At 48.4% G+C, this 12,293-nt stretch overlaps 1 protein-coding gene across 1 annotated transcript; it reads right to left on the bottom strand.

Moving 5' to 3' along the window:
• Window positions 1-5,302: 5,302 nt before the first annotated feature.
• Window positions 5,303-11,595, bottom strand: MAF (MAF bZIP transcription factor). The gene is given in 3 exon segments (XM_044255681.1): window positions 5,303-5,977; window positions 10,313-10,737; window positions 10,739-11,595. Coding segments are annotated over 3 exon segments (1,209 nt in total). The 5' UTR covers window positions 11,435-11,595; the 3' UTR covers window positions 5,303-5,889.
• Between the last annotated feature and the right edge of the window lie 698 nt (window positions 11,596-12,293).

Here is a 12,293-nt window from a genome sequence, read left to right as displayed (position 1 = left end):
GCATAGGAACGTGTGTTGATATTCCAAGGAAGATTTTTTACAAAGGTCTGGGTACCCACACAGTGCAGGAAATTAACATGGACCGTGGACCCCGCGAATGTGCTACAGAGGGATGGTCAGTCTCTGTTTCCGCACTGTCCAGCATGGCACCAAGTGGGGGAAGGTTTTATGGGGAGATTGTTTTAAGACGGACATTTCAGACCAGGTTTGCTCATGTCTACCAGAATACGGAGTACGCAGGTTAACTCTGCCACGTGATTGTTTTTATTTCATAATGTGGACACTGCAGACTGATTTTTAACAGCTTCTCCCTCTATGATGGGTTAAAGAGCTCCATAAATAGGTAGGTAGATAGCAGATCATAGATAGCTGGACAGATAGATGCCAGATGAAAAAATGTGTTGTATTCATTGCTTGCAAATGCAAAGACTCAAATACCATCTTTTAACAGATTTAATCTTAGCATGATTACCACACCTTTCCCCCCTTTCTATCAGAAAGGATTTTAGTGTAATTTGACAGTGCAAAAGTGTCTCAGAGGCTGAGATCATTGTTTTAGTTTCAACGTATTTATCTGCACATTAATGATTCCATCCTGAAGAGAAGGAGAAAGAAAAAGGAGACCTAGTTCAGAAAGTGCAATGTTACTTGGCTCTCTTCTTGAGTCTCTAAAAAACTGTGGGTCCAATAAGAAAAAAGCCCACCCTACAGGGAACGGCTTCTTTCTGCAACTAGTAGTTTTGAAATCTGTCCTCGTAAAAACAGGTCCTGAGGGCACGAAACTGGACCAGAACTGTGTTGAAAATCTGAGAATGCAAGCAAGACCCTCATGACGGAGCTGTTGTCCAAATCATAATAAAGTTTGTTTGACTGGCTTTCGTTTACCGTGAGCATCAAACTATACCATCAAAAACCCCAACCATATGGAGATTTCTATGAAGATCCTGAAATGCTATCTGGATTTCCTCCTTTCCTTTCTCTTTTTCCTCCTTCCTCTAACCAGAGCAGGAAAACAGATCTGAAAAATTGGCCCGAAAATTAACAGAGTAAAAATCAAATGGCCTGGAGCAGCCGAAGAGGATCTTAAGGCTCCTGGGGAGGCTCAGGAGGGTGGGGTGGGAGTCCCAAGGTGAGGGGTGGAGGGTGGAGCCTTTTAGGGCTGAAGCCCCCTCCCTCTCTCTCACCCACCCAGGGGCACAACAGAACGGGGAGTTTGGATGTCCACAGGCACTCCACTCTGGCTAGGTCAGTCCTCTTGGAAAATTAAACCAAATTCCAATACAAACCCGAGGCCCCTGCTGGGGAGTGGGCACCCGATGGGCACAGGGCACTGGGGCAAGCTGGAGACTGGGGATAGAAGGCTGCTGTTGTGCCGCCGCCCCTCCCCCCAGCCCTCGGGTATCTTGGGCCTCTCCAAGAGGAGTCCCTTGGTGGCCAGGAGTGTGCCAGCCTCTGGGGGGCGCAGCGCAGGGCTTGGAGAGAGCAGAGCAGGGACTGGCTGGTGACCTCAGGCAGCCTCTGGGACCTACCCTGTGGTTCCTGCCTTCAGTCCTTCCGTGCCTGCCACAGTGCAGCCAGGGACCACCCCCCCACCCTGGGTGGAGAGCACACCTGACTCCACTCACCCCCAGCAGCCTACGGTTGCCCTGCAAATTCCCTCCTCACCCCCCACGCAGACCAAGTGTATACAGGGCCAGGGACAGAAGGAGAGGTGTGGCCGGTGGGGGCAAGGAAACCAAGAAATGGGTAACCTCAGCCTCTTCCCAGCCTTCATGTCAAGACCCTTGTCACCACCCTCTGCAGCCAGTGCTAAACATTCCATGAGCCACCCCCTAGCTTCTCTCTGGGAGCTGCTGGCCAGCCCTTCACTCCAGCCCTGCCCTTGTCTGCCCCTAAACTGGGCCAGGAGTGATGTAATGTGTCCAAGGCCTCAGCTTAGGCACTGCCTTCTGGCCCCGGGCAGTGACCTCTAACTCTCACAAGGCCCTGGGTGACTAGGCATGGGAGAAAGAGAGGGTAAATATTACAGAGAGGGCACTGGAATGGGGCAAGTGTCCAGTGATGAGAGGCTACAGCCCTGGAGCTCAGAACATGGGTATTGCATTTAGGAATCCTGGGGATCCTGGGGTCTGTCAGCCGCCTGTCAGTCACCCCGCAAGCAGATCTTTTCTGGTGGAAGGCGGGGCCCTGGGACAGACCTAGCTCTGATCCCTGGTTGGGGATCCTAAGCTAAGGTTGGCTTGTGGTAGTGGTACTCCCCCAGCCCCGCACACTGGCCCCTTCCTGTTCTCCACTCCGCGGGCCTAGTTTGGAATCACCTATTGTTCCAGGATCCTCAAGCCTGCTTTCCTGCTGGAGGATGCCCCCAACGAAGGCCAGAAACCCATTTCTATGGGCTTCCAGAAGTGGATGAGGTCACACAGAACTGGGGCAAATTCTGGATCCTCCCTGCTGACCGGACTTCCCAGTGCAGGATCCCTTCACAATCGTCCTTGGGGGTCTTCTCAGAAGAGCGGTTTTCAAGCCTCTCTGCTGGTTCTGTTTCAACGGCCTCTCCTATTTCCTTACTGAAAGAACCAGCCACAGGGAAAAAGCATGTTTTGGAATCTTAGCTGGGAACTGCTCAAGGTTGGTGATCAGAATTTTCAGAATCCAAATCCCCTGTGTGTAGCTCACACCCAAGCCTGGGCGGGGCAGGGGCTGAGGGGTGTGGGGGGTGATCGCAGCTATTTCCTCTCCTCCCATCCTCTTCCCAAATGTCCACAAACACCCCTCCCTCATCCTCCCTTCTTGAATTAATGCCCCTTTCTAATCATAACTAAAGATCCAAGAATCTGCGGAGAAGAGAGGAATGTGATTTTGCAATCCTAAGTCCTAATTATAGGGGGAAAATGTTATTTCACAAAAAGAAAGGAAAAGAGAATGGATTTTGTTGAACAAGGGTAGAGGTGCTCCGTGGATGATTAGGATTTGAGTAAGGGACTGTGCATTCCAGTCATCGCCTCTCCGTGGAAAGTGGGCTTTGTGAGTTTCTTAAAACTGCCCAACTCTGATGCAAATTCATATGAAGATCTGATTTCTGTGTGCTATCGATATGTCCTATCTCAGCCTTATGAGAGCGGGCAAGCTTATGGAAGACACACACGCACACACGCACACACACGCACATGCACACACGCAAAGGGCTTTCGAATTTAAACAATGAAGACTGTCACAGCGCCTAAACCCTACGCGGGACCATATAAATATTGGCATAACACATCTGACTGATCCAAAACGGCACTGCTGTGAAATTACAGATGGATATATTTATAAATGCCCCCAAAGCTGAGGCATTAACAATTTCCCCAGATTTCTCAGTTTGGGTTTAAGCTCCCAAATTGTTTTCAAAAAGGAAACACATGTGAGAGCGGATGGGAACGGAGCGGACAGTCGAACCTCGTTCACACCTGGTCCATGGACACACTGGACCTGCCTTTAGCCGGAGAGCAAGTGAAATTCAGGCTGGCAACTGGGATTATTCCTAGGACTCTTGCCTTCAAAGTCCTCCCCACCCTTCCCTCTTCCTCCCTTCATTTCTCACCGCCCACAGAGGGTGCCGAGAACAGGAGCCTGGGGTTTTGCTACGCCTTCGTGCAGAGCAATTTGATTTGCTTTGTTTTTTGTTTTGTCCCTCTCTAAAGGATAAAGATGTTCCCGCATTGTTGCAGGACTGTACTTCTTTATGCCCGGACAATCATGAGACAGCCTGGGGGACTGAAATTCTCTCACCCTGTCCCCTACCCCCGCTGGAGAAAAAGTGCCAGACAGAGCTGGGTTTGTTCGGGAGCCGGGGCCGAGCAAGGCTTGGAGAGAATTCCCCTTTTCTGGGGCTGTTTGATGTCTAGGGTTTGAAGATTTATATCAAAAGTGGGAAAAGCAGTGTTATCAGAAGGTGGGTTGAGGCTCCTGACTGTTTTAAAACCAGGACAAAAACAAACAAACAAATCCTGATTCAGGGTGGGGTGGGGGCTGGACCCCAGACCACCTTCCGTACAGATGGCCGCTAGACGCCTTGCCTTGGACTTGGGGCACCTTTCCCATTTAGGATGAGCCAAGAATGAGAACAAACTTCAGGTTTCTCTTATTTTCCTCCCAACAACAAGGAAGACCCCGACTCCCAATTATTCATTCAGCATCCTGAGGAATCACGAGCAGCAGTGAAAATGAGAGCCTATATCTGTAGATAGATCTGCCCCTAAAAAACCAAGACGTCTTCCTAGGAAGGGGCGATGTGATTTAAAAAAAAAAAAAAAAAATCAAATGAAAGTCAATCGCAGTGGGAAGCTTTACAAACCATCTAGAGCAGAGGAATCCGGCCTCTCATTCCTCTCATGCATGTTTACATGGAAAGTAAGGCCAGGAGCCTGGCGGTGTGTTTCCCTGGTACAGGAGTCAGAAGGCTGAAGGTTGTCACTCATGGATTTCAGCCTCCAGCCTACCTCGGTTAGGCTTTAACTACCGACGAGCAAAAAATAGAGACACCTGTGTGGCAAGCAGACTTTTAAAAATATTGATTGGCCTAGAAGCCCGGGAGGAGTACATTTTCTAAAGCCAAGAGTGTGTGACTACGGAAGTAAGTTGTCCCAAACAAAGCACGAGGAACATCAACAAAAGCCTCCGACGTACTCCACTCTGGCAACCTTTGTGTCAGAAGCAACTTGTTACTGAGACAGGGCTGTGCTGGGGACACGGCTACGGAGGTGGCCGTGGCCCACGTTTGCCAGGGGGGCTGCTGCCCGGCCCTCTGTTCACCGTGCTGAGCAGGAAACCTGGTGGTTTGGCAGAGGGGAGGTCCTCTAGGAGAAAAGAACCATCTAGAATTGATATCACGAAATAAAAACGACGAGGGTAAAGGGAGAAGGGAGGAGAGATCAGGGGTGTTAGAATCTCGCATTCCATAATACATTATACTTGGAGTTATTTGGAGCAGCCCGTGTTGAAAGGGGCCCGGATGGTTATGGCACCGAGGCGGACAAACATGGTTTCTAGACATCCTTTCCTCACCGAGGTGAAGGAAGAACCTGTCTACTTTGATGTCGATCTATTAATGTGTCAGATACAGTGTGAAAAACTGTTACACTTTTTTTTTTTTTAAACAAAAGGAAATGTGCAAAGAGTAGGGAAACACAAGGGAGGTGATTTTGTGAATGGCCCAGGAGGCTAGAAGTGGAGGAAAAAGCACATGGAGGGTGTGGTTTAACTAACTTTGTATTTTGCCACACGCTGTTTTCATTTACAGCCATGTCTGATAAATGTACGCGTTTGACATCACTGATAAATATATTACTACCCGGGGCCTACCGGAAACCCAGGGTGCTGGGACTTGGCTAAAGCTTTCTGCCTGTGGCATCTGCTTGGGGAGGGGGAGGCATGTATATTTTTCTTTTTAGTAAAATTATCTGCCAGAGGAACAATGAAGTGTGAAAAGGTACTATTTAGAGTGTGCGTGTCTACATATGTTTCAAAAACGCTAGCTGCTACCTTCTGGGGAACTTCTCTTCGTATAAAGGTGCATACAGATCTCCTTTCAATTTCAGTGGCTTTTTAAAAACTCATCTTGCAGGTTGAAAACAATGGCACCTATTTAGTTTCGCACGCCGTGAGGACAGAAGCCCCCTCGTGCTTCTCTCTAGGCTGGCATCGAAAGACCCTCGGGCCAGAGGCACAGTTCACAGTATGGAGGTTACACACCTACCACTCTTCCTCTCTAACACGTTTTTCTTTAAAAAGGAGACTAAATGGAAGTCAGGGGCAGGGTGCTCTTTTAAGGCTGCAAACGATGGTAATAGTAATAATAATGATAATAATGATAAATTTTTAATGTACAGTTCTTACATAAATTTCTTTTTATGAAAACACTGTAAGTATACATTGCTGGGGCTTCCAAAATGTGGCGTATCCCACTGATGGCTCCAACTTGCGAGTGGGCTCAGTTCTGTAATTGGAATGAAAGGAATTTTAACACTATTTAGACAAAGACTCAGATGCAGTGGAAAAGGAAAGCAAGATTTCCTTACAGAACTTATTTATTTTTTAAATAAAAATTTATTTCTACTAGGGACACTTAGGCAGAATTTAGGATTTCTTTGTTAAAAAAAAAATAAAACAACAAACACATGTATTTGTGTTTGCCTCTCAGGCTACATTGCAAAGTTTTATAGTCATGCTTCTATGTAAAACTGCCTTTCACTAAGGAGTTAACCTTCTCTTAAAGCCAGCCACCCAAACCCCATTTTTGCCAGTGCCTCTCTGCTTTCTAATGTTTGGGGCCCAAACCCACTTATTACAGTGAACTGCCTTGTCAAGTCCTATCAAAATGCTTAATTGTGGCACAAGTGTTTTTCTCAGGACGGGACTGCAGTGAGTCCATCTTCAATGACACTCTGATTTTCAGAAGCGTTTGCCTCAAAGCTTTCATCTGAGGCTGAGCTTTTAGCATAACTGATATATCTGTGTCTCTACCCCTTCAGGGGGAAACTGCCTATCTCCTCCAGGGGATCAGAGGGAAAAAAAAAAAAACCCAAAACCTCTGAAACAGAGAAGAGCTAACTTCCAGCGCAGGGATTTACCAGGGATTTACGTTTACTATGAAGACTTTTGTTAAGCAAAATGAAGTGTGCAGTCAGGAGTTCTATCCAAACAGGCACATGAAGGAAGGTCAAAATGCAGTGGGTTTACCCTGTCTTTGCGTTCTGTGAAAAAGGGGAAGGAAGACAGGCTACCAACTGGCCAGAGCTCGTCTGCGCCAAGCACAACCTGTTTTCTTCAAAATAAGGCCTTCGTCGAGAGTTGCAATATTATCTTAAAAACAAAAAACAAAAAACAAAAACAACAACAACAACAACAAAAAACAAAACAAAAGTCATCGTGTTTGGCTATATTTTCAAAACAGTGTTGGCTTTGTCTAACATTCTTTTAGCATTCTAGGGGAAGTCGATTAGGAGTGCAGACTGCATGAATTCGTAACATTAGTTGCACGAATTTATGTCATTTTAAAATAGGTCAACGCTGTTAGTGAAGAAGGTAGCTCAAGGCTTTCCAAGTCATCTTTGAAGTTAGCCTCGAAATACGGCTAGTTTGGGGGCAAATACTGATCAATCAGAGCACAGATTCTATCAAGGTATTACTTTTTCGCTTGTGTTTCTGGAGTTAAGGTGATCTGATCATAGCCAGCTTGTCTAAGTGGAGAAGCCCCTCTCTGCTAAATACTGTGAAATATGATTTAATGCCACAGTTTTAAATTCAGAGATGTCCTTGGGGTTATGTGAGTAAGGGGTGGGTTTTTCTTTTTCCTATTTAATACAAATGACCTTCAAAGTTAAAAAACAAAACAAGCAACTGGATTTGTCCAAAGTGTTGATGTTAAGTCGGGTCGGGCCCTGCTAACCAGAAAATCATGGTGTGTAAGGGAAGAAGGAAAAATAATCAATTCTAGCCAAAAGGCAAGAATTGTTTATCTTTACCATGAAATGCGTATGGGCCCAAGCCACCTCCTGCCATGACTTCTTTGCCGGGCCCATTTCCCTCTAGATGGGCTTGCTGCTGGGCTGGACCAGGAGCCAAGGGCAATGCTTGCCGAGCAGGCCCTACTCTGGTTGGGATTTTGTTTGTTTGTTTTCACCAGAGGGCAATGATGTCTCAACTCACTTGAAAACTGAAAACTTTGCATGGAAGGGGGGGCTTGTGGGGGGGGGGGACTGCATTTTGAGAGGTCATAATTTGCATTTATATTAAATATTTCTAATTATTCAAAGGGATGGCCTCCCACCTCACAAAACTGCCTATGTTTCGCCCTGAATTACTGCCTCCCTACACCTCCATGAATCCTGCCTCTGGAGAAAAGGATGCATCTTACACTTCTAATGCAGTTTTGGGCCCAGTTAAATTGTACACTAAGAAACTGAGCACAGAATCAAAAAAAAAATGCAGTTTATTATTGTAGATTATTCTTTCTCTTGATATAACCAGAATTGAAAATGAAAGAAAAGCACATAGGAACATCACGCGTGGTTAGTTAGTAACTCAAGATATAAAACAATTTTGCACAGCAAAATATGTAAAAGAAAAGTAACTGACAAGATTTTTTTATATTTATTGTGGTAAGATTTACTTTTCATTTTTTTTTTTTTAAAGACAGGATGTCAGTCCCTGAAAATAACATTTAACTGATTATTGCCTTTAAAACTGTGGATTTTTTTTAAGTTACAGAAAATCCAGTTCTGCACCACAATACAACTGTAAAAAAATCTGCATCATCTTAAAACTGTGCAGTAATGCCATTTTTATAACTGCATAAATTTTATTAGCGTTCTAAACAGTTTTGCAAATTTTTTTTGTATTATATGCTTGCAGGTTATATCTTAGTGCAATTCAGTCCCAAATACTTTAAATTTGAAAAAAAAAACATACATTTTGAATGTAAAATACCCCTACAGATATAAACAGGGGTGTTTCCCCTTTAATACTTTGGTTTTCAATACAGTCAGTGGTATAGCAAAGACTACACATACCCAACTTATATTTAAGTTGCAAGCACATGCTGTATAAGCTACTTTTTTTTTAAACAGTCCCCTTGCAAACTCTACCCCCCTTAACATCACAACAGTAAACAATTTAGTGCATCAATCTTTTAAAAAATCTACAGCTAAACAGACCTAACTCTTTCAAATTTATCTATAACATTCCTTTATCTGTAGCATACATTTTAACTGGGCTAACAGATTATAAAAACTAGAATTAAATTATATACTAGGAACCCATAGCATTCCACATTTGACAATGACCAAAAGCCAAAAAAAAAAATAATAATAATAATAAAAATAAAACAAACCAAAAATAATGGGGCAGATTTCTTTTTTTCTTAAAAAATAAATTTAGACTGCTTTCCACAACAGCACAATTTTAGTCCCCAAAGTGGGGTGTCATTCTTATTAAAAAGAAAACATTAAGAGTTCTTTTAATGTTTGCCATGTTAAATTTTTAACCCATTCTGGCATCTTTGACAAGGAATGCCTTCAGTGCATTTACAATGGGAGGCTGAAGTTCTCAGTAACTCAAAGCAGTTTTGGAGCAGATGCAAACTTTCATGGGAAGAAGGCTCTAGGGTGGCACTTTTTTGTTCTGAACTCAAAAAAGTCATGAGGCAATTAAAACAAAAGTATGAATGCCATGCCATACGTCTTCGAACGTCCATTTCCAAGCCAAAAGAAAAAAAAAAAGAAAAAAAAATAATTATACCATACATGTCCAGCATGCAGGCTTTTTTTTTTATTAATATAATGTCTCTTTTCCATAAAGTCTTTGAAACAGTTATAGTTCATTGTTGCTAAGACAAAGTAGCAAGCATAATAATGCATGAGATGAGAATGAGTTTTTTAATGGCAGACTAAACTCTCAGATTTGGCATGATAAGGCCAAAACTCACAAGTCACACCCAGAAGGTTGATGCAGGCTTGATTGTGGCAGGTTCATGAGGATTTTTTTTTTCTCTAGTTTAGCATAACAATGCTAAAAACCCCGAAGGAACTCAGCGCGCTGCAAGTCTATAACATTTCACATTTTTTTTTTCTTTGCAAGCTCAATCTCACATGAAGAACTCAGGAGGAGAAAAAAAAAACTTAGCTTTTTTTTTTGTTTTTCTTTTATCTCGTGGGGAGATGGGTGAAGAGGGCGTGAAGGTGAAGGTTGGGGAAAAGGCCAACACAGCAAGCTCCAAAAAGTAAAATTAAAAAAAAAAAAATCCAAACAAAATAAAACACACACACACACACAGAAAATGAACACCAGCCCATGAACTGAAGGAGAAAAAAAACAAAACAAAACAAAACACTGTGAATGATGCAGGCTTCAAAGGTGAGCATGAAGAACTCTGCTGAGATCTTTGAACATTGTGTGTGTGTGTGTGTGTGTGTAGGGGAGGTGTAAATAAAAACAAGCTAGCAAGTTATGGAGAATTTCAGAATTGGCAATCCATGAGCCAGACATTCACTCCCTCCCCATTTAAAAACAGCCACCACCACCGCCAACTTGGAGCAGGGTGTGCGTGTGTGTGTGTGTGTGTGTGCGTGTGCGTGTGTGTTGTGTGTCTGTGCGCGCGCGCGCGCGTGTGTGTGTGTGTGTGTGTGTGTGCAGGGGCATCGGGCAATCTCAGCAGGGGAGGGGGCGAGGTGGCGGCGAGCACGGCTCTGGAACTAGCAAGCCCACACCCGAGTCGGACCCCCACGGAGCACTTATCAAGGTGGCTAGCTGTGGGATCGCGTGTCAGACTCACATGAAAAACTCGGGAGAGGACGGGTTGTCGCTGCTGGAGCCGTTTTCTCGGAAGCCGCTGCTCACCAACTTCTCGTATTTCTCCTTGTACGCGTCCCTCTCGCGCACCAGCCTGGAGATCTCCTGCTTGAGGTGGTCGACCTGCTGCAGCAGCTGGTTCTTCTCGGACTCCAGGACGTGTCTCTGCTGCACCCTCTTGAAGCGGCAGGACTGGGCATAGCCACGGTTTTTCAGGGTCCGCCTCTTCTGCTTCAGCCGGATCACCTCCTCCTTGCTGACCCCGCGCAGCTGCCGGTTCAGCTCGCGCACCGACATGGTCACCAGCTGCTCGTCGGAGAAGCGGTCGTCGAAGTGCAGGCCGCCCGCGGCGTGGTGCGGGTGCAGGGCGCCCCCCGCCCCCGCCGCGCCCCCGCCGCCTCCGCCGCCCGCCGCCGCCGCCGCCGCCCCCGGCGCTGGCCGGGCCACCGCCGCCCGTGCCGCCCGCGCCACCGGCCGAGGCTGACGCGCTGCCCGCGGCGCCGGGCGCGCCGGCCGTCGGGTGGTGGTGGTGGCCGGCGGCGTGGTGGTGGTGGTGGTGGTGGTAGTGCGGGCCCGCGCCGCTCTGCGCGGCGGCCGCGGCGATCACGGCGGACACCACGGCGGCGGCGGGGCCCATCTCCTCGCCGCTGCCGCCCAGGGAGGCGCCGGCGCCGGCCCCGGCCGCCGAGGCCAGCTGCTGCGCCCCGCGCGCGTAGCCATCGAAGCCGCCCTGGAGCTGGTGGCTGTTGCTGATGAGCGCCTCGACCGCGTCCTCGGGGCTGAAGCCCAGCGCCTCCGGGTTCAGCTGCTGCGGGTAGCCGGTCATCCAGTAGTAGTCTTCCAGGTGCGCCTTCTGCTCGCTGCCCGAGCCCGGGCTGGGCGCCGAGAAGCTGGGGGAAGGGGGCACCGAGCTGCACGGCGTGCTCATGGGGGTGGAGGACAGCGAGCCCCCGGCGATGAGACGGCCGCACTGGCTGATGATGCGGTCGGTCTCCACCGGTTCCTTTTTCACTTCAAACTTCATCAGATCGAAGTCATTAACATATTCCATGGCCAGGGGACTGGTGGGCAGGTCGGAGTTGCTCATTGCCAGTTCTGATGCCATTCTCCTGCCGCCGCCGCCGCCGCCGCCGCCGCCGCCGCTCCGCCAGATGGGCTGCAGGAGAGGGGCCAGCGGGCTGTGCTGGGTGGCCAGCGGGTGAGCCAGCTTGCCGGGCTGGGGCGCTTCTAGCTCGCGCGGCGGTGGCTGGCCCGAAACCTCCGAGCGCGCACACACCCCCCGCCCTGCCCGCGCCCCCCGCGCCCGCCCTCCCTCCCCCCTGCTCACGCCAATGTGCTCGCTCGCTCGCCCCGGCCCCTCCTCGCCTGCTCGCCTCCGTGCGTGCCGAGCCGGCGGCTTCAGGCTCGGGAAGGTCCTCCGCGGGCTGCGGTGGCGGCGGCGGCGGCGAAGCCGGAGGAGCCCGGCCGGGTGCGCGGCGTCCCCCGCTCGCCGCTCCGCTGCGCGCTTTGCATAAGGAGGGCTCGCCTCGCCGGCCCGGGCTGCAGGCGGGGCGCGCGCGGCGGCCGCTCGGGGCTGGAGGCGCGGCGGGCGGCTGTCCGGCGGCGCGGGCCTTGGCACGGGGGAGTTAACACTTCATGCTTCTCGCCTTCTCTTCTGCCTGCTCTTATTATTATTATTATTATTTTTCTCTTTCCTCTCTCTCTCCCTCGCGCGCGCTCTCCGTGCAAAGTGCAAGACAGAGGTGCAGCCCGGCTGGAGGAAAGGGAGGGGGGAGTTTAGTTCTTTCTTGCCTTTTTTTTTTTTAAAGCGAAATAGCGAAGTCCTGGGGAAAGGCGAGGCAGAGAGCAAAAGGGGGGGAGGCCGAGCCGAAGAGCAGCCCGAGCTACAGCTCGAAGATGAAAAAAGATTTTAAAGCCTCTGATCCAGCAAGAAGAGTTTAAAGCAATTGCTGAGTTTTATAGCA

The sequence above is a fragment of the Neovison vison genome, chromosome 7 (genome assembly GCF_020171115.1).
Source record: "Neovison vison isolate M4711 chromosome 7, ASM_NN_V1, whole genome shotgun sequence".
NCBI classification, from domain to species: Eukaryota; Metazoa; Chordata; class Mammalia; order Carnivora; family Mustelidae; genus Neogale; species Neogale vison.
The sequence above is the reverse complement of the archived record's forward strand: the minus strand, read 5'-3'. Positions and strand labels throughout refer to the sequence as shown.